This window comes from Bidens hawaiensis, unplaced genomic scaffold, assembly GCF_021521415.1.
Source record: "Bidens hawaiensis isolate Kalapana, Puna unplaced genomic scaffold, B.hawaiensis_p1.1 tig00018846_1, whole genome shotgun sequence".
NCBI classification, from domain to species: Eukaryota; Viridiplantae; Streptophyta; class Magnoliopsida; order Asterales; family Asteraceae; genus Bidens; species Bidens hawaiensis.
In genome coordinates, this window is record NW_027492863.1 from 231,896 (window position 1) to 254,785 (window position 22,890).

The 22,890-nt window shown below is 35.8% G+C and overlaps 2 protein-coding genes and 1 non-coding gene across 3 annotated transcripts; 1 reads left to right on the forward strand and 2 right to left on the reverse strand.

Moving 5' to 3' along the window:
* Window positions 1-5,373: 5,373 nt before the first annotated feature.
* On the reverse strand, window positions 5,374-7,057 carry LOC143557189 (uncharacterized). Its single transcript, XM_077046317.1, has one exon. The coding sequence runs from the start codon at window positions 6,857-6,859 to the stop codon at window positions 5,390-5,392; it is 1,470 nt and encodes a 489-aa protein (XP_076902432.1). The 5' UTR covers window positions 6,860-7,057; the 3' UTR covers window positions 5,374-5,389.
* A 2,804-nt stretch (window positions 7,058-9,861) lies between these two features.
* On the forward strand, window positions 9,862-14,154 carry LOC143557198 (14-3-3-like protein GF14 iota). Its single transcript, XM_077046326.1, has 7 exons — window positions 9,862-9,934; window positions 11,021-11,327; window positions 12,405-12,492; window positions 12,561-12,670; window positions 12,767-12,915; window positions 13,883-13,929; window positions 14,131-14,154. Exons 1-7 carry the CDS (start codon window positions 9,862-9,864, stop codon window positions 14,152-14,154), a joined length of 798 nt encoding a protein of 265 aa, XP_076902441.1.
* Window positions 14,155-15,716: 1,562 nt separating this feature from the next.
* Window positions 15,717-15,788, reverse strand: TRNAP-AGG (transfer RNA proline (anticodon AGG)). Its single transcript has one exon. It is a non-coding gene; the product is annotated as a tRNA-Pro (tRNA).
* Between the last annotated feature and the right edge of the window lie 7,102 nt (window positions 15,789-22,890).

The window sequence follows — 22,890 nt, forward strand, 5'->3', positions numbered from 1 at the left end:
TTTTTTTTTAAATAACCATTATTTTTTCACAGTATAAACAAACCGGTAACTACAAGGCAAACCGGTAACTACAAGCATTAAATCGTTATCGCATATTCGTAACTCAAAAATACATAACTTTCATTTATAGCTTTTACATTAAAAATACAAACATTAAATCGTTATCGCATATTCGTAACTCAAAAATACAAACATTAAAGAATGCTTAGACACGATTACATTAACAACTTGCTGTTTCTTACTCATTATTTTCATCGCTACCCGATCCCGAGCTATTCCTTAGGTAATCGTCGTACGCGGCTTCTTCATCGGTCATTGGTTGAGTGTGTCCTTGATTGACCTCGTCTTCATACAAGCCCGCCTCATAGTCCATTTCCCCCTCGAGTGAGCGTTGATGTTGTGCCCTATTTAAAGAGTCCAAGTAATCCTTGTAGCAAATAGACATCTCTACAGCTGGTGGAGTGAGTCGAGTCCTCCTAATCGATATAACCCTGCCAGAAACAGAAAAAGCAGACTCCGAAGCTACCGTGGAAGCTTGGACCGTTAGTAAATCTTTGGCCATGGCGGCGAGGATCGGAAACTCATCCTCCTTACCTCTCCACCAAGCCAGCAAATCAAGACTTCTAAATTCATCTGGAGTCATGTGTTTCACAAAGTTGGTACCACCATACCTTCCAAGTTCACTGCTTGGGGTGTTTACCTTTTGACGTTTACCGGCGTCTTCCCAAATCATGTAGTACATCCCCATTTCAAGGTCGGTTTGGGATTGGGATTGGGCAACAGCTCTTAACGAGTCATGAATTTGGGAAGACGACCCGTATTTTGTAAGGTAAACATCATACATGTTAGACAAGGTGGTGTTGAAAGCATTCTTTAAAGTTTGGTTATAATAGGGGTTTTGATCGTCGTTTAACTCTAGCTCATCACAAATTTTTTCTATTAAAGCTTCAACACCACCAACATTTATGCAAGGGTTTAACGCAGCAGCACATGTCAAAACAGCGGGTAGTTGTTGAAAATATTTTCTAAATTTTTCTTTCATTTTTACACCCATATCAAAATAAGGTGCACCCCTACAATGAAGTTCACTCAACTTTGTGCACATGACAGCAATTTTTGGTAAAGCAATGGGGCTTGTTGGATAGTAAACCCCGGATAAACTAGTTGTGCAAGATTTAAAAATTTGAAGGACCTCCGTAACGATCTCAATCAATAACCAGTTTCTAGGATTGTACGGTGCACATTTACCCCTACTTGACATTATTTGATGAAACGCAATTAGTGATTCTTTTTGTTGGATGGCTTTCTCAAACATATCACAAGTCGAGTTCCATCTTGTTGGACAATCCCAATTGGGCCCCAACCATTGACAATTAGCTTCATCACAAAATTTTTTATATCTTGAAAATGTTTTATTGTTGCTAAAAACATCTCGTAACATTCTTTTAAAATTGTTTCTTTGCTTTTCGATCACGTTTAACCCATCTTGCACGGCCAAGTTGATAATATGTGCAATGCATCGGCTATGAAAAAACGCTCCATCACAAATAGGTTTATACTTTAATTTTAAATGGCCAACCGCGGCCGTATTGTTGGACGCGTTATCAAACGAAATTGAAAAGATTTTATCTTCAATCTTGTATTGTCGAATGACTTTATCCAAGAGTTTAAAAATATTTCTACCCGTGTGCGGGTAATCAAACAATTGAAACGCAACGGTTCGTTTCATCATTTGCCACGACCCGGGGTCAACCCAATGAGCCGTCACACAAATGTATGAGTCGGGCGAACCATTAGGTACCGACCACACATCCGTTGTTAAGTTTACACCAGTTTGTAAGTTTGAAAAGTATGAAATTAGTTCGGATTTAGCGTTTTTCCAAGCTTTAAGACAATCTCTTCTAAGGGTCGAACGACTTACGTGTTGGTAGCGTGGTTGAACATACTTTTGCATCATCTCCGTGAATTGAGGGTTGTCGAAGTGGTTGAAAGGAAGTGTATTTTGAATCACAAAGTTTGAAAACTTTTGACGTACCGCTTCAAGGTCGTACGTAAACACCGTTCCTTGATTCGTCATCTCCGGCTGCGAACTACTTCCCGATTCGTCCTTCAAGGCCTTGCAAAAGGGCCTTTGTACATGCGCTCTTAAAGTGGAGTTTGCATCTTTGCCATAAAACTTCAAACAATGTTTGCATCGAGCTTTTTGGGTACCGTTAGACATTTCGCATAGGTCGAAATGTTGCCAAACATCTTGGTTTCGTTTCGTGGGGATGACCCGAACGACCGTTTCTCCCGTGTTCGAGGCACCCATGTTGACGGATGAAGTAGCACTTTGGGAGGCCATGATAATCGACTACGAAATAAGAGCGTATGGAGTGGTAATGTGGTATAATTGAGCGTGAGATAACAAAATAATCGCGTATGTAATAAACGTTTAGAGCGTTTGGAGTTGTATAATCGAGTGTGATCTAACCAATACCCAACCTAAGCTATATATAGATGTTTGTGGGGGTAAAATGGGGAAAAAAAAAAACGGTCAAAAATTATAAAAAACGGCTATATGGCCGTTACTCAACGGGAAAAAACCGGTTTTTAACCGGTTAACCGGTTTTTTTATAACGGTCAAAAACCGGTTTATAAAAAAACCGGTTAACCGGTTTTTTAAAAAACCGGTTATTAAAAAAACCGGTTTTTTAATAACCGGTTATTAAAAAAAACCGGTTTTTTTTATAACCGGTTATAAAACCGGTTTTGGCTCCAAATTGTGTAACCGATATATAAACCGCCGGTTTGTAAACCGGTCAAACCGGTTTACAAAAAACCGGTTTTCTTAAAAACCGGTTTCCGGTTTAAACCGGCAAACCGGTTCGAGGACCGGTTTTTTTGACCACCTCTAGGTAGGGGTATAGTGTTGGAGTGATGGTAGTCAAAGTTTGTATTAGGGTTTCAAGAGATGTTATGACCCGTGTAAAGGTTAAATGGGTCAAACCGGGTTAAATCAATGAGAGTTTTTTATTCATAAATCAAGCAATCTGGTGGCTTTAGAGGGGGCGGGGAGCAATGTAAGAGCGACATGTAAGATTTTATGATAGACAATTATATAGATAGTTAGATTGAGGTATAAATAACTAACAAATCATTGGTCGTGGAGAATACTCTCTATGGTGTAGGCCCAAATAAATGGGGAGCTTGTTTAGTTGTTTAACCACCCCCCTACCTTTTTCTTTTAATTGTTTTCTAGGTATTTCAGAATCGTAACGGAATACCGAAATTGAAAAATGAATAAATTTACAAACTGAATATTGTATCGGTTATGGCAGTACAACATTGATTTGGCACCGGTAGTACAAGAATACCGAAACCGACTCATATCAAGATTGAAACCCATAAAATGATTTACATTGCCAAAATGTTATTCGTTTCACTTTAGGGTTTTATTTTCCTTGAAAAAGAGAGCTATCTAAGCCATGTTTAATGACTAAACAAACTAATATGTACATTAAAATCTCACTCATTGAGTAGGGTCTGGGAGGGTGGGACGAGGGGAAATTTTTTCCTCTACCCCAATAAATCGAGAGCTTGCTCTTACCGAGACCCCTGACTTCATTTTTTATTTTTATTTTTGCATTGTAAAGTGTAGTGAACTAGATAAAACAAAACAAATAATCTGTGTTTGATGACTATAGAATCCATTTCTTATCGTTGGGCGAAAAACGGTTTGTAATACGAAACAGAATCACGCCAGAATCCATTGGAAGTCAAATCAAAAGTTTGTTTGTAATCGGGTTGAGAACTCCTTCGTTGAAACCAGTTAAAACCGAACCGCAAGAAAACTAGTTTCAAACCGAACCGGTTTGAACAGAAAACTGATTTTGACTTTATTTAACTAAACCGAACTGGATTAGGCCCAATAACCTATTTGTGCACCTCTACCGTTTCTGGACTTTCTGGTAGCATTTAAAAGTTATAAGGCAAATTATTTGCCCAATTATCCAACTTTATTGTTAACCCACCCATGACCCATGCAACCCATAGGCCCAAATGATATGCTGGTAAGTGGTAAGACAACTGTACCCGGTTTGACTTTATAGAGCTGGTTTGAGTGAAGATGAGTTTTGAGTCAAATGGGCAAACCAAAAAAAAAATAACATTTTGATTGAGGTCAAAATTTGGTCACACTAAAATTAGCTTGAGTTGAAATAAGTTGTGTATTATATAAAGTAGTAATATAGATTCACTCGTATTTATTTTAGTGGTTGTTAGTGGCCATGGGTATTGGCTACCGTTGGTGGTGTTAGAGAAGGCGGCGCCACGATGGTGGTATTGGTTGCGGTTGTGGAGACCATCTCGCTGGCTATAGTGGTTAATATATGAACACTTTCATATTGACAAATAACAATCTCAACTTAACAGTTGGCTAGTAGCGGTCTTAACTAAAGGCGTATTTGTTTACAACGATCCTCGGCTAACAGAACTCTAATGTCGTTAGTTGTAGGTCACCGGAAAAACGTTTTTACCCATAAAACATTTTTTGTTGGACACTCAATCTTTTCGACCCAAACCTCTTTATAACTTTAGATTAGACCTTTATGAATATTTTTCTAGTAAAATCCCAGTTATTGTAGTCGTCGGAACCCTAGAACCACCGTCGAAGTCAATTAGCGGTGCTCAAGTGGTGGTTGTAATTGGTTGGTGGTGGTGGTGTTCAGGTTGAGTTTTCCAATAAAAAATGTGAGTTTTCCGGTCAAAAACGTTTTTCCCGACGAGCTGCAACTAACGACGTTAGGGTTCTGTTAATCACAGACCATTGTAAACAAATGCACCTTTAGTTGAGACCACAACCGGCCAATTGTTAAGTTGATATTGTTATTTGCCAATAAAGCATATTGGATTATTTAAAACCAATTTTCCTTTACTATATGTAATAAAAATATAAAAATATTGGAGGTAAATTTTTGTTACTCATGGGTGGGTGATATTATTATTATACTAGCTAATGGTTATTAGGATAAACAACAAAATAATAACATATAATCCTAGAAAAATAAAGACTAATCTCATGATGTTATATCTCTTAACTACTCTTATCACTAACTTCTAGTGCAATGCAAGAATCATAAGTTAAGAAGTCATAATCTAATAATGTAAAACAAATCATGACAACACTAGCCAAAAACCATCACAAGATATTAAAACCACCAAACATTTAGACACAATTCCTTTTATCAAAATCTTGAAAATTGAACATGTTTTCAAGAAACATAGCAAGAATTTGATGAACATAATCCAAAGAAAAAAAAATCAACTTTTAACTTTTAACCTCTCTAATTTATATAAAAAATAATCAACATAAAGTTTTAAACTTTGTTACCAACTTGACCATTTAGTTTTAGTCCTCTTCTGGAGCAGGAAGGTTGAGATCAATCATATCCGAATACGACGGAGCGCCATGATCAATGGCTGCAAAATGATCAATCGACCCGTTGAGAAAATGAGACCGTTTGTGACCACCTAAAGCTTGACCCGATTTAAACATCCTGAAACAAATCGGACATTCATGCCCTTTGCTCTTTTTCGCCTTCGGTTTCTTTTCATATTTCGCCTTTCGAGTATGCGCATATTCACCCTCTAAATTATTTTCACCACTCTCATGTTTCGACCCGACATTATTATTATTATTATTATTATTATTATTATTATTATTATTATTATTATTATAAATATTCCTTTTGTTACACGGTCTATGCCCGCCAAGCCCTTGAAACGAGGTGAAAACCTTGTTACACGTTAAGCATTCGTATTTATTTCGTTTCTTATTCGGTCCATCCCGCTCGAGTTCAGGAGTATACGCATCATCATCGTCTCGGGCTCGTTTCTTTAACAAACCACGATACGCAACTTCTCTAAACAAATTCCGTCTTATTTCAAGTTTCTGCTCATAAGACAGTTCTCGGGTTTTATCAAAAACGCGTTTCGATTTCTTGCTCGGGTCACCGTTTCTTAGCAACTCCTCAACCGATATATCGGATTCAACTTTCCTAGTATTATTATTATCATTATTACTATTATTATTATTATTATTATTATTATTATAACTAATCCTCATTTCAACCGAAGACGACTTCGTCTCGAGAACAGCCGAATTATTATCCGACGACTCGACAACCGAGTTAAAACCGGCCCAATTAGCGGAATCTTTCGACAACATCATTAAACACAAAGCAACTTCCTCTTGTTCAAGCTCATCCGTCTCAGAAACCGACGATGATCCATAGTTATAATGAATATTATTACCACTACTACTACTACCATTATTATTAGTCAATGAGAACTTAAAGGAGTATGGTTTAATTACAACTTTCTTGTACCTCTTGGACTTGGACCTCGTCACACGAGTCGGGTCATGATCAAACTCGGGCTCTTCAGTATCCGAGTAACCGTCGATAACCACCTTATCATTATAATCAAGATTCTCATTAGTACTCCAAGAATGATCATAATCTTTAAAGCTTCTATCTTTATCCGAATGACAAGCCATATGACCACACAAAGCTTTTAAAGACTGAAACCCTTTACCACATTGTTTACAAAACTTCTCATTCGGGTACGAATGAGGCGTAAAATTCAACGATCCACCCGCCCGCCAGCTCTTTTTCGGGTTTTCTCTTAACCCGTAAGCATTCGGGTTGCCATCGATCATTAAAGTCGAAAACTTCTCATCGGATTCAGACGAGTTCGCAGCTGCGGATGACATGATCACATGAGACCTCATGTGTCCACCTAAAGACTTACCACTTGGGTACCTTTTATCACACAGCTTACACACAAATCTCAGTTCATCAAGATCTTGATCTTCCATTGTAACAAGATCCAAAGACCAAAGATCAAATTTTGATCAATACCCAATTGAATTTGATCAATACCCAGTTGGATTAACAAGTTTTGAAGCAGTGTACGAGCTTACAGCAGTTGATTTAGTGAAAACTGTCGTTGAGGCATTACGTCGAACAGGTAGTGGGCATGGAATTGAAAGGAGAAAATTGGGGGAAAATAATAATAATAAAGAGAGATGAGATTAAAGTGATGAGAGGCTAAAAGAAAGGAACGAATTGCATAATAATTAATAGAATTGAAAAGATCAAAGAGAATGGATGACTGGTTCATGCATGGAAGCTAAGGATACTAAATTAAGGGGTGGCATGTGGAATCAAGAGAGTTTTATTCGTTAGATTAAATCTGACGGTTTATAATTTATTTGGTAAAACTTTATTATTATTATTATTATTATTATTATTATTATAAATACTTAGGGTAAAAATTACAAGCAATTGATAATTAGGGGAAGTGTTGCAAAATTCGTTAGGAGTTAGTCGGGCAGTGAGGTAGGGAGTGGTGGTTAATTGGGATTACTAGAGATTAATCAGGATTAATCGGATTGAAATTTATATGCAAATTTTATAAATATACATATATATATATTCCGAATATTAGATATACGGTTTTCAATTTTAACCAATTTTGGACAAGTGGGATTAATCGGCAACAAGTCGGTGGGATTTTTATAATACTATTTAGGGGTGAGAGCATAAACGGGGTAACACTCTTGAGACCCGAACCAATCAAACTCGATTATATTACAATATGTCGGTTATTGGGTCATGAGAATTCCGGGTTGGTCTCGCGGGTCTTACCCGTTTGCTACTATATGGCTGAGCATAAATCGGGTAAGTCTCGGTTATTTATAATATGGTCGGTTTCCAAGTTTTGAGAACACCATTAAACAGTTCGGGGTTGGGTCTTGTGGGCCTGGCCCATTTGCTCACCCCTAGATACATTAGCAAAGTACCAATGAGATATGTACTTATAAGTTATAACAAGTTAAAAATGTACATGAGTTGCTAAGTCTAGGAACAAAGTGAGTTAACAAATGTGTAATGTTGGTATGATTTTATTCGAGTAGCCATCATATGCGGTTTAAGACAGTTAACATAATATGGACCAATAGATCATTTGAAATTTCAAAGTCTAAGTCAAATTACCTATCCGTATGTCACGGTAAAGCCATAGTAGGTTATGGGGGTCTAATATTCATATGGGCTTGCTTCATTATAATGTTGTCTAGGGTTCAATGCGAATGTCCTATTGCTAGTGAATCAACTGTTCTCAAGCAAGCTCATGGCCATAAGCTAAACCCATGTGTCGTTAATTAGGTGTCATGAAATGCATGCTCGAATATACATTAGTTATAAAGCTAGTGAGTTCGGAAATAGTTACATAAGATGGTCATACAAAGCTTTGAGTAGGTGTATGTATACATTAAAACATTTGTATCCCTTCTATTAATCCGCACTCGAAGTCGTAGCCAAAGAGTAAGTAATGTCTGAATGTAAACTCATGTCAACATTACACTACTAGGTCATATAATATAAGTTGATTCGGTTTGATTATGGATTGTTAATAAACTGCTTGGGCCTTAGTAAGCCCAAAATAATGTATTCGGCATTCTGGCTTGAAAGTTTGGGCTTAAAATTTTTTAACCACTTAATAAGTTGTTATTATTCATTTTGGCTTTACTAAATCGAGTTTTACCATTTTTCATTTGTAAAACTTTTTCCAAATCTTTTGGTTATGGATCGATTAAGGGTAGTAGATTGAGTTGGTTAATTGTGATTTACCAAATCGTGAGCCGATTCGGTAATTATGGGCATAAGAATAACCCTAAATGACCTCCTAAATTCGTTTTTTAGTCAAAATCCACCCGTTGGTTTTTGTTGGGTTCGGTTTTTAACGGTTTGATTAATCTAGTAATTTGGTTACGATCCAGTTAATACGGTTTTATACACACCCCTATCATTAATATATCCCATACAAATTGCCCACAACACAAATATGGAAACATTACTCCCAAGTATAAGTTGCATGGCCCCACTTATGCATGTGCTCAAACGAGTTACAGATTGTACAAAGTTTATGTAAGCATACAACATAAAAGTTAAAAATAGTTAAACTCAATTAGATCGCGAAATATACCGGGTTATATGCATAGGACATTGAGTACTAAAGTAAGCTCGTAGGCTTTGTTGGAGGCTTACAAATAACGAAACATAACAAATGTCATAAACATGATTAAGTAACAACTCACTATTTGCTGATCTTAATATTCTAAGGAAACATAACAAATGAGATCAAGCATATTTGTGCCAGCAAACGAACCGAATGAACATGAACATTTAACCGAACACATATTTTGTGTTCATGTTTGTTTATTTAAAAAATGAACATGTTTGTGTTCGTTTATGTTTGTCTGTTTGTTTGTTTAACTTCTAAACGAGCAGTTCACGAGCATAAATGAAAATAATTGAATAAAGATAAACAAACAAAACTGAACATATATAAACAAATGTAAATAAACACAAACGAACATGCTTAAATGAACACAAATGAGCAAATATAAAACCATTAACCATATAACTCTTCAAGATAATATTTAATTATTCTCTATCAATATGTAAACGAACATAAACGAATTTTCCGTAAAACGCTTAACCTAACAAAATCCTTTTTCCAAAAATAATTTAAAAAAAACAAGAAAATAGGGTACCCCTAAACATCCGTACGAATTGCGCGGTAATCTATTCCATATTTAAAACTGAATAATAATAATAATAATAATAATAATAATAATAATAATAATAATAATAATAATAATAATAATAATAATAATCCAACGGTTGAGATTTAGTCTTTACCCATCCTCCATAACTTACTCTATCATTTTAACCACCTTATATATATCTACCACTTCATTGCATATCAATTTTCCCCTCATTCATTTTCAATATTGATCAATAGATTAACAACATGTCCAACGAAAAAGAGAGAGAGAATCATGTTTACTCGGCTAAACTCGCCGAACAAGCCGAGCGTTACGATGGTGATTTCTCCATTTCGTTATTGTTTTTTGTTTTTTTATTTAATGTACAACATGTGTGTGATATGGAATATGGATCTCATGTTGTTAGATTGGTTGTGATTTAATATACAAAACGAAAATCAATATTATGATGCATGTTTATATATTTAATATGATTCTATACATGATTTTTGTTACGATTGATCTAATTCATCGTAAATTTTCTATTTTTTGTATGCATATATTTGTGTAGCGGTGGGCAAACAAACAACCTGATTAATTATTATTACACTGCAACGAAATAAAGTAGTGCAATATATACATGGGCCCCGACCCACTTTTTTTTTTTTGCACGATAGTGTAAATTTACCATTTTTTTCCTGAAAATTTTTATACGTAGTATGAATTTATCCGTTTTTGGCAGAAAAGTTGATCCCCCCCCCAGTTTATGAAATTTGTAATACATTTTGAGTCAGCCTCCAGGCGTTCTTGTCCAAGCTTCGTTACTGGTGTAATAATAATTATTCTAGTTTATTGCGTAATAATAATAATTACTCTATGTTAATATAATTACTCTAGTCATTTGTACGTGTCTCACGTTAATAGCGTTTTGTATTTGATCCTAACTATATAATATTTCAAATTTTTATAGTGGCAAAATAATCTAAACTCAAAACAATGATATGCTCACAGTTGAGAAAATTTCAACTTTATATTCTTTTCACAAATTTGTATTAGGATCTTCGATTATGCAAAACAAACACAATATTCAAACTGCAGAAATAAACAAGCACGAGATGCAAGGATTTACGTGGTTTGGTCTAAGCTTAACTGCGTCCATGGGCTGCAACCATAAACTTATTATTTTGCTCAAATATAAGTTATACAAAAGTTAGATAATATTATTATAGAAAGTTATACATGGAAGTGAAATTGCTTTGCTTAGAATAGATTTATATGCAGTCTCACATATAAGTTAATCATGCATGATGTCACTAATAGCTTCATTATATGTTCATTATTAACATACATCAGTGTACATGTTCACTATATTGACGCATGGTATAACATTAATATATCCATGTCATGATTCACTTTATATCACAGAAATGATGGAAAGTATGAAGAATGTTGCAAAACTTAATGTTGAACTTACGGTCGAAGAGCGCAACCTGCTATCAGTCGGATACAAAAATGTCATTGGAGCAAGGAGGGCCTCGTGGCGAATCATGTCGTCAATTGAACAAAAAGAGGAGTCGAAAGGAAACGAGAATTATGTCAATCTGATTAAGGGTTATCGCAAGAAGGTTGAAGATGAGCTTGCCAAGATTTGCAGTGACATTCTTGATATTATTGAGAAGCATCTGATACCATCTTCTGGCTCAGGAGAAGCTACTGTTTTCTACTACAAAATGTGAGTTATTAAGATAATATCATGGTAGTTAGCTTTACATTTGATTAACTTTTGAGTAATTAGCCTTTTTGGGTAAATTTTTTAAAAAATATACTCTTCAAACTTTGGTAATTATACCTTTCTATTTCCCATTTGACGGGAAGTTTGTATATTTAATAAAAGAACGAAAATGAACACATGTCTTGTTCGTTCAATTATGTTCGTGAACGTTTGTTCATTTATGTTTGTTCATTTGCATTCATTTATGGTTGTTATTTTACGTTTGTTTGAACATTCGCTAATATAATTGTTAAAATCTTTTAGGCCCGTTACAATTAAGTTTAGCTTTAATAACTTTTTAGACCAACACATTGTTGTTCACATTTACGTTTAGTTGGTTTTAGTTCAGTTATGTTACGTTCATGAACCCTTTATTTATACTATTAACAAACGGACATAAACATATAAACCAGAGTAAACTGCGGTTTTCCTCCCAGTGGTTTGTCCAAATCTGCGGTTTTAGCCAATAGTTTCAAATTTGCGATTTTAGTCCCTGTGGTTTCATTTCACCTGCAATTAAACCCGAATTCATTAACCTCGTTAAGTCTGGTCGTTAAACCCATCAGCGTACCCTTCACGTGATGGGCAGTTTTGTCCTTTTTTTTCCCCAAATACACGCCCAGCACCTCACGTGAGGGGGGGCTTGCGAATTACGGCTCTGGAGTTTATTTGGGGAGAAAAAGGACAAAAATGCCCCTCAAGTGAGGGGCACGCTGATGGGTTAAACGACCAGGCTTAACGAAGTTAATGAATTTGGGTTTAATTGCAAATGAAATGAAACCACAGGGACTAAAATCACAAATTTGAAACTATTGGACTAAAACCGTAGATTTGAACAAACCACATGGACGACAACCGCAGTTCACTCTATAAAAAAACACGAACACAAAAATCTGTTCGTTTAATTGTTTGTATTCGTCCAGTTCGACTACAAGCCGAAGTATGGCAGTGGGCTAGTTTAGCAACTAAATATTATTTTTTTGTTCTTATATGTAATAGTAATTAATGTTTTTTTTCTTTTGATTTATACGCAAATAGGAAAGGCGACTACTTCCGATATCTTGCTGAGTTCAAGACAGATGAAGAAAGAAAGCAAGCTTCAGATCAGTCATTAAAGGGCTATGAGGCATGCATTTTTATTATTTAACATATATAAAAGTATAACATATAATGTTGTTATATATGTTTTTATAGGCTGCTTCTGCATCTGCAAGTACAGATCTCCCTTCAACTCATCCGATCCGTCTCGGGCTGGCTTTAAACTTCTCGGTGTTTTACTATGAGATTATGAATTCTCCTGAAAAGTAATTAATTTTTTTTTCTTAAGATTTGGAATATGTTATATCATATATGGAGTATGGTATTAATTTTTAAAAATATTTTTTAAAATTTGTTTAAAGGGCTTGTCATTTGGCTAAACAAGCGTTTGATGAGGCGATTGCGGAGTTGGATACATTAAGTGAGGAATCATACAAAGATAGCACCTTGATCATGCAGCTGTTGAGAGATAATCTCACTCTCTGGACTTCTGATTTGCCTGAAGATGGTGGTATTTAACAATCTTATTATTTTTTACATATATGGCAATTCAAATATTTGTTTTAAGTTTCCAAAATAATAATGTGGAATGGTCCAAACTTGATCAGGGAAATAGCACAAAATAGAATCCAACATGGCGGATCTTGAACACATAATATGGGTGGGCCGGAGGATTTTGAAACAATAATTTGGATGAGCAAAACTCTATGCATATAAAAAATTTTTATGATTTTTTCAGGAAAAATTATACTAGTGAATGAAAAAGTTAGGTGGGTTGTGGCCCGCCTTGGCCCACCCTAAGATCCGCCAATGACTATAATATTCTATCTGATGTGGCTCTAGTTGATGCTACGCCAGCTGTCACATCAAATGGCACGAATGCTAAACATTATCAATATATTAATGTGGCACCAGTTCACGCCAGAGGTGTCAATCATGTCAGGTTGTGGGTTGGCGGGTTGAAATGTACATCCTGCACAAGACCCATATTTTAAGTCGTGTAAAAAAACATCAACTCTAACTTGTTAACCCGAAGTCGACCTGTTTAAGCCATTTATCTAAACGTGTCAAACGGGTTAGTGGGTAATAATCAAGTTGTAAACTTGCTAATCATGTTGGTGGGAATATTGTAATAAAATGGGTTAAACGGGTTAGTGGATATATTGACATGTTTAATTAAACCAGTTGGCAGGTCGGTCAATCGGAACATGACCTGTTTATTAAACATGTTACATATAAGATATGACAACCTAAAACCTGAATTTTTCCATGTTGTGTTCGGGTCATGCTGCGATTCGTATGCAAAACAATATCAATGCATAACAAATAGTAATTATTACTAAAGATAGTTAATAACGGATTTAATTTTTTTTTAAAATAATAAAAGGAAATGTTTCATTTATTCTACAACACCTTATAAATTATAATTTTGATTAAATAAATAAGATTGATTAAAGAGTTGCCATGCTTTACTACAGGAGATGAAAACCCCAAAGCAGAAGAGCCAAAATCAGCTGAACCAGAGGTTAGCATCATATATTTTGTTTCTGGTGTGTATTATTATTATTATTATTATTATTAATCAAGTTGTAAACGTGTTAATCTTATAGCAGAAGAAGGCGTGATGACGAAAACAAGCTAGAGCCTTGCCCTTAATTAAACAAGTAATGTTTTGAACTTTTACAACTTGCAAAATGAGATTTTTTTTATTTGTTTTCTTTTTTAGGTTAACAAAGTTGATTCATATTGATCTGCATGACCTATGGTTTCTCCTATTTAAGTTCAGTTTTGTTGAACTCATGTTCTCCATGCCATATTCTTCCATTTTTATTATTATTATTGTTATATGGGCCTTGTTTTTTTTTTTATTTCATATCCATAGATCCACAATCCTCATTTCAGATTTCTTAACAAAATTGTTTATCTATTTATTATGTTTCGAAACAATATGATCTATAACAAAGTTGTCGTTTAAGATGCGATAAGTGAGGATGGAAACCGAACTACAATTATATCTATACTTGTTGAGATATTACTGGGTATGTTTGTGGGTATGTTTGTATGAGACGTAAAGTTCTACATAAACCCGTACTTTTATTCATTAAATTAATAATTACACATAATGTCTTGTGAATGCCAACAAAGTGTTAAAACATATTTAAGTAAAACAATACACCTTATGTACAAATATCTGCAAATCCTCCAATTGTACAAATTGTATCATGATGTGAACATTCAAGAATGGTTTCTAAACATTTAACATGTTTTCTTTACTATGTTCTTTTAACTTTATTTTCTCTTGTGACCATTTAGCAAGCAAATACAATTCAAAATGATAAAATGACCAGTTTTCACTATAAATGATAATTTCACATGTACTTAAAAACAAATTAATTAAGGCAAGTGGTTTTTTTGTGTGATAAAAGAAATAATTGGAAAAGGAAATTGGTTGAAAGTAAATTTAGATACTCATGACCAATTAATCATTTTGTTAAAAAAAATGATGTTATATATTTACTTTAATAAATAGTATTTTTCATCATATTTATTTAACATATTTGATATTTTACAAATATTAACAAATATTTAATTTAATTCCTTTGTTGGTAAGGAACAAAAGGTGGTCAAGATTTGTAAAGCTAGTACTTTGTTTTTAGTTTTTAGAATAATTTATCTATAGTTAAAAGCATAAAAAGAACACAAAAGAATTTGAAATTTCAAAGGTTTGAATGGAAACCAACACAACTCCTCTTAACTCATGTTGTACCAAAAGCAATGTGAATACTTGCTTTCTATAAAAGGTTTGTATAGTTGTAGAAGAGGGCACTCTTGAGTCTTAACTCTTAAGGTGTATTCCTTAGGCTTGTTGCATATAACATGATAATAGACAAGAAATTGCACTTTTTGTACACTTTTAATATCATATATTAAGCAAATGAATCTTGATACCTATATTTAACTATATTTTATTAATCTTGGTTCACATGTCTTATTTTAAGTTTTGTTCACAAGTTTGTTCTAAATCAATACCTAGTTTAATTTCATGATCAGAGAGCATTTGTGTGTTTTTGGAGGCGATGCGTCTTTGGTTATGAGACAATCCGGACATGTGATGACACTGGTGCCGTTTTTAGGTTTCCGCATGAAGGAGCTTCAATGATTTTTTAAAAACATATTTTTATTACATTTGTTCTTATTATGCAATGAGTTTCATCATCAGAAATTGTTGAGTTTATCAAACTATTAAATATTTAAATCACTACAGCCCAAGTATTAAGTTAGAAAAATAATAAGATAAATTAATAAAATTTCGGGGCATTCCGAGAATTGAACTCGGGACCTCTCGCACCCTAAGCGAGAATCATACCACTAGACCAAATGCCCAAGGATAACTTATTTTTCTGAATTTTTTTATAAAAGTGAAAGTGTATATTACATTAAACATAGTGAGACTATGACTGCTAAATGTATCAGGAATGGTAGGATGATAATTTGGTCACAACAAGTTTTAACATTGAAACTTAAAAGTAAAATAGGTAACGGAAAGGTTCTAAGCACGCATGTACTTAAACCCGTGTATGAAATTGACGACTGCATTTGGGTCGATAGCCCTTAAATATAAATCTTGATACAAACATAGAAATCAACTCACGAAGGGGACTCGTGTCATGTGTTAAACGCAAAAAGATATCAAACTCAACGAGTGAAAGATAGAGTGAGACGCCCAAAAGAAAACAAAAACACTTACATAGAAGTTAATATTTTTTTATTATTATTTTTTTTAATAAATATTGATCCTTTTATATATAACACAAACCGAACTATATCTGGATAATGGGTAAGCGAGTAACAAGCTGCGCCGCTATCCCCTTTTGAATCGCAAAGCTTATTCTACTAAATATAAATCCTTGGTTCCTCTGGCTCTGCGAGTCACTGTGGACCACCTTCTACACCCGCTCCAAGAAGCGAACCGCCTCGGGAGCTAGGGATCCAAAAGTGTCGAAGGCAAATGGAATGAACACGTGCTGATTCTCCAAACACGATGTCTCATGCTTAGCAACCTTCCTAGACTCTGCTCTCAAAACCGCCTGTCCCGGTACGAAGCCACTGTCTCTTAGCCCCACCAACGGGGACACCCCAGTGAGGTCAACACACGCATGCTTACCCCCTGCCCAGCCAAACACAAGAACATCCGCAGGACGCAGGGTAGATCTTCCCTCACGCGGATCAGTCAAAAAGTTAACAGGTGCCTCTTTCTTGGCTGAGATCCCGACACGTCTAAGCACATCCCATAATACATCTCTAACCCAGTCATGACGATACTTGAATCCCGGCAATTCCTTACAGTGGAGGGCATGCTCACCGAATCTATCCAAACAAGCTTTTTTACAAATGGGGCATAATTCATCTGGAGGGAAAAGGGGAATCATAAGCCGGTATTTAAGGATGGCTCTATATTCAACTGCCGACATCCGTTGCCCAAGACCTTCAATGGGCACAACAGTCAAAAAATCCTGGGCATGAGCCCCTTGAGACAAGCTAAAACTGTCTTTTGTCTCGGGGTCGTATTGTGACATTCGTCAATTTTGGGTCACTTTGTTATGTAAACCCGACCCGTTTGTAACCCGAACATTTCAAATATATAAAATATTGGATCTTGTCATTTAAAATATATAAAATATATAAAATATTGTTTTTTATATTATGCATTGTTTGACCATTTAAACATACTCATTTTTATGCAAACCATAAAATAATCTTTATACCCAACCCTTCACTCCTTCCCTATATATATACACCCATATTCTTCATTTTACTCTTGCTACATCTCCAAAAACTCTCTCAAAACTCCATAGATTCAAGGTTGTTATTTCTTATGTATTCTTAAAGTTTTGACTTCTCAAGTCAAACTAACTATAGTCTTTCATTCTAATTTGTTCATCTAACATTACTAACTCTTGAATATGGTGGTACAACATATATATAATACACACCCCTTGTTTCCTTTATTTGTTACTTCACCGACTCTGGTTGGTTAAGTTTCGAATGTCATAAGACAAGGCTTCATGGAGGACTTCGTGTTCTTGATATATATTTACACACACATAACTTATTATACATATCACTTATGACTAACTTCTAACCCTTTAGTTTGTTCATCTTATTTACAAGTTCCATGGTGTGGGTTTGTATAAGACTAACCTCGGTTTAACCGAAACTAGTCCAAACCGGAAACCGAACTTTTGTTTACTAGTTTTGTTAAAATAGTTGTTTAAACATGTTTGTTGCTAGATTTGAGTTTCAAAAATAATTTTACAAGTTCTTTGATATTAAGCATATGGAATCCATCTATGAACTCGTTGGGAGATAGAAACCGAACTAAACCGAAACTTTTGCTTAAAAGACTTGTAGTTAACTTTTTTTTATTGTAAAATTTAAGTTTTCTTCATTTATAAACCAATATACAAGTTCTATGATATTTGGGCATGTAGAAACCATCTATGAACTATTTGTGAGATGGAGACCGAACCAAACCGAACTATACCGACTTTTACTCGCTTAAGACACACAAGTGTGTTTTTAGCTATCAAGACTTGTATATTTCTTTAAAAAATAGTTTACAAACTGATTTTAATTATTTGGAATAGTTGGATCCAACTTGATCTCATAACATAGTTTGGACCGACAAAACCGAACACTCGCTTAACGTGCGTTGTTAGTTCTAAACAATAGATCTACATACTTGGTTAAGTGTTAGTATGTTTTAATGAGTTATCTCATAACAATTAATATTTTGGAAAGTTGACTTTGGGTTTGACCATTTGTGAAGACCCGAACCGACAACCCGAACACTCGTTAAAAACCCGTTTTAGTATCTTTAGCCTAATGGAACTTGCATTTTAGCATTTTCCCCACCTTATTACTTAACATTGGTTAAGTAAATATTAAGGTTAGATACTTTAACCCGGTTTTGAGCAAACTTACATTTTTTTAAAAGGGTTATTATTATAAATTCTTTAATAGTTACATTTTAAACCTTGAACTTTAATTGATTAGTTTTGCAACAATTATTTTATTTAAAGATCTTCAAGACAACCTTTCTAAATCCAAAACTTTCTTTTATTTAGGCTTCATACGTTAAACTCGTCGTTCCGGCAAATCTCCAAATAATCAATCTTTCAAGTTTATTACTTGAACGTGAGTAACTACATACCCCGTTTTCTATCTTTTATTTTGGGGGTGACATTTCAACTTATCTAAACTAAATGTTTTATACTTGGGACTTAAACCACAAACGTTGTTGTATACCTTACTTGAATAATTGCTCGATTTGGTGTTCTATGCTTATTTGACTATGTGTTTATCGCTTTTGGATGGTGGAACTATAAATCCTAGACCATTTGGCAACCCCTCATGGCAAGGTGTCGTTAACGTAATGCAATTAACGATAACTATAAAATCCTAAACTATTTGGCAACCCCTTATAGTTGGGTGTCGCTAACTTGTTAGCGATAACTATTTATCCAAGTTTATAGCTATTATTTATGGTTTTGTATACTAGTTTTGTGGCTTTCATACTATATATCTATTGTTCAAACTTATGAATTGCTCACCAACCTTTGTGTTGATAAACTTTATTTTATGAAATGTTACAGGTTTGCATCTAGGTTGATTATGGAGTTCGGTGAAGAAAACGTCACAAATACCGTTAGGATATTAGCAAAAATGAACAATATTTGATTTGCTATATTTTGTTATATTTTGTTGTATTTGAGTTATGAATATTTGGTTATGTGACATTTTCGATGTTGTGAAATGAAATGAGTTTGTTAAATATTGTCGCTTTAAATAGTGTCATGCGCTTATGAGCAATCGTTGCACCCCGGCATGTTCCGCCGCCTTTGGTCGAGGTGTGACAGATTGGTATCAGAGCCATGACAATTAAGATAGGTGGTTAGACGTAACGACCTATAATTTTTATGCTTAGGGTCCAATACGTGTGTTCATACGTGTTTACTCTATCTAAATGTTCATATCGCATGTTTATTTATTAACTTGTTTAAAATTCACCAATATCCTAAATGATCACATACACACACTTTCATAGTATTTCCAAGGTATCCTTACCTTAAAACGCAAAAAGTAGATTTTCATTGTGTTTTATGGATTACAAGATTAACTTGGATCCCGTTGTTTCAAATCCCTTAAAGGTTGCGTTTATTTCGGGTTTGTAGCCATCATAGGAAACGAGAAATTATAAAACGACCATTTGACAAAAAGATTCCAAGAATCGAAGGTGATTTACTTACCTGGGATGATTGAGTTATAATGCTCGTTTTCTAGGCCATAAATCGTGTTATAAATGTCAATACTTTAAGTAGTCGAATGCGAGCGTTCCGGTCACCATCCTAATTTTCGGTGTTAAAACAATAAAACTACGGTGATTTCGTGGACTAGTGTTTTGACATGACGTTGTATCTCGATTTATTGTGTTATTATCGTTATTTGAGTCGAAAACATGAAAAAGTTTCGGTGGTTCGTACACATGTTTAGACTCCAATATGTTGTTTTATAAAACTTTTTAGTGTTGGAATATCAAGTCATGGTGGTTCATGCACGATTTTTCCAACTCTATAAATCTCAAAATCTCAAATTTTTAAGCTTTAAATTCTCGAAAAAAAAAACCATTTACTATTGTTTTCGGTTTTGTTATTTATAAACAAAGTTTTATATTTTATCTAACACTAACATCTTCTCCATACTAACTCTAGGATTCACAAATCAAAAATCGAAATCTTATTTTATTGTATACACCTTCATATTCATTTCCTTTTTACCCAAAAACTTATCCCATTTTCTTTATAATTTTTTAGCATGCCTCCGCTAAGACGCCAACTGCGCAAGAACTCCACTCGACGTATGGCCGCCATCATCGCCAAGCAAATGGCCGCTGTGATTCCCGAACTAATAACCCAAATACAAGCAAACCAACCCGCACCCGTTGTTGCACCTATCGAGCCCAAACCCGCATCCTACCTGCTTAAACAATTTACTAGTGCCAACCCGTCCGAATTCTATGGAACCAACTGTGCGACTACGTTGTTGCAGTGGTTCGAATCTGTGGAGAATGTGTTTTTACATAGCGAATGCCCCGAAGCGAAAAAGACAAACTTCGCTTCAAGCATGTTTAGGGGAACCGCCCTAACATGGTGGGGTAGTGTCATGCACCTCCAAGGTACGGATGAAGCCATGGCTCTTCCATGGGCCGAGCTCAAGGCGCTGATGAAGAAGAAATTCTGTCCTAAACACGAGCTCCAAAAGCTTGAGGTAGAATTTTGGGACCTAAAACAAGAAGGGGGTGATAACGCCACTTACTCGCTCCGTTTCCACGAGCTAAGCGTTCTTGTACCTCACTTGGTCACCCCAACCGAACGTGAATTTGACAAATATATTGGGGGTTTACCGATGAAAATCCGGGACTCAGTCATGAGTAGCAAATCAGCGAACCTTGAGGAAGCCATCACGTTAGCCGGTTGGCTATCGAAAAATCACGTGAAGGAGGGTACCCTAACCCTCAAGAAAACAATCGAGAAAGCCAAAACCGAGCCCGCTCCCCAAGCCAAGATTGAACCCGCACCACAAGCTATAAACTACTTCAACTCCTCCCGACACAACAACAACAACAACAACAAGAAACCCAAGACTAATTACCAAAACTTTGCCGTCACCCAACCTCAACCACCACAACAAGCCCAAACTCTTCCCCAAAACCGAAAACCTTATATCGGTAACTCCCCACTATGTAACACTTGCCAACTTCACCACCAACGAACTTGCCGTGTCACCATTGTACAATTTGTAACCGATTTGGTCACTTCCCCAACACATGCCGATCCACCCAACAAAACCAACCCAACCAACCTAACCCACCAACCCCACCGAGAAACTTTCCCCAAAATGCCCAAAACCGCTATGCACCATACCCATCAAACCAACCCCAACAACCCCGAGCTTGCTTTAATTGTGGTGATCCCATCCATTTCCGCCAAAATTGCCCACGTTTAGCTTTTGCCAACCAAGCTCAAACCGTAACCATACCATACTACCAAACACAAGCTTACCAAGTTCAAACTTACCAACCCCAAATTCCACAACTCAATGCACCACTCATCCAACCCATCCAAACAATCCAAGCACCACCTCCACCTCCACAACAAGCACATCAAGTCAACCATGGTAATCAAGGGCGGGCGTTTATGATGAATGCAAATCAAGCTCAAGTGGAAAACGATGTTGTGAACGGTATGTTTTTGGTGAACTATCATTTGGCTTCTATTTTATTTGATACCGGTGCCGATAGAAGTTTTATTTCTTTGAAATTTGAGTCGAAACTTGCGATGCCTCGAACTAAGCTTTCCCGACCGTTCTCTGTTGAAGTCGCCAATGGCAATTCTATTACCATCAATTCCGTCGTCCGCGATTGCTCTCTTATTCTTTCTAAGCATAAATTCTCCATCGATCTCATCCCGATGCAAATGGGTAGCTTCGATGTCATAGTAGGCATGGATTGGTTGTCTTTGCACCGTGCCGAAGTCGTTTGTTTTGATAAATTCATTCGCATTCCGCTTGTCAACGGCAAGGTTCTTAAGGTCTTTGGAAACACAACGTCTCGAAGGCTAAATCTCATGTCGTGTGCTCAATCGCAAAAGTACTTACGCCAAAAGTATGTTCCGTTTTTAGCTCTCTCGGTGACAAAAGACAAAAAGGAAAGGAAGATCCAAGATATCCCTATTGTTCGTGATTTCCTTGATGTCTTTCCCGATGATGTTACCGGTCTTCCTCCCGTTCGTCCAATTGAATTCCAAATCGATCTTGTGCCCGACGCGATGCCCGTGGCCAAGGCTCCTTATCGTCTAGCCCCGTCGGAAATGCAAGAACTATCAAACCAACTCGAAGAACTTTCCGATAAAGGCTTCATTCGTCCAAGCTCTTCTCCTTGGGGCGCTCCTGTTCTCTTCGTGAAAAAGAAGGATGGTTCGTTTCGTATGTGCATCGATTATCGAGAACTCAACAAACTTACTATTAAAAATCTTTATCCATTGCCACGTATCGACGACTTATTCGACCAACTTCAAGGCGCAACTTGTTTCTCCAAAATTGATCTTCGATCGGGTTATCATCAATTGCGTGTTCGCGAAGAAGACATTCCAAAAACCGATTTCCGTACTCGATATGGACATTTCGAATTTTTGGTTATGCCCTTCGGGTTAACAAATGCACCCGCGGTGTTTATGGACCTCATGAACCGCGTTTGTAAACCATTCCTTGATAAATTCGTTATTGTCTTTATTGATGACATCCTTATCTTCTCTAAATCCAAAGCCGAACATGAACATCATTTGCGTTCCATTCTCGAGCTCCTTAGAAACGAACAACTCTATGCCAAATTCTCCAAATGTGAATTTTGGCTCGAGGAAGTTCAATT

Excerpts from the sequence above, each read along its gene's own strand:
- LOC143557189 (XM_077046317.1), bottom strand. The coding sequence starts at position 6,859 with ATGGAAGATCAAGATCTTGATGAACTGAGATTTGTGTGTAAGCTGTGT.
- LOC143557198 (XM_077046326.1), top strand. The coding sequence starts at position 9,862 with ATGTCCAACGAAAAAGAGAGAGAGAATCATGTTTACTCGGCTAAACTC. Across the intron at positions 9,935-11,020 it reads ACAAGCCGAGCGTTACGATG|AAATGATGGAAAGTATGAAG; the intron begins GTGATTTCTCCA and ends TTTATATCACAG. Across the intron at positions 13,930-14,130 it reads CAAAATCAGCTGAACCAGAG|GTTAACAAAGTTGATTCATA; the intron begins GTTAGCATCATA and ends TTTCTTTTTTAG.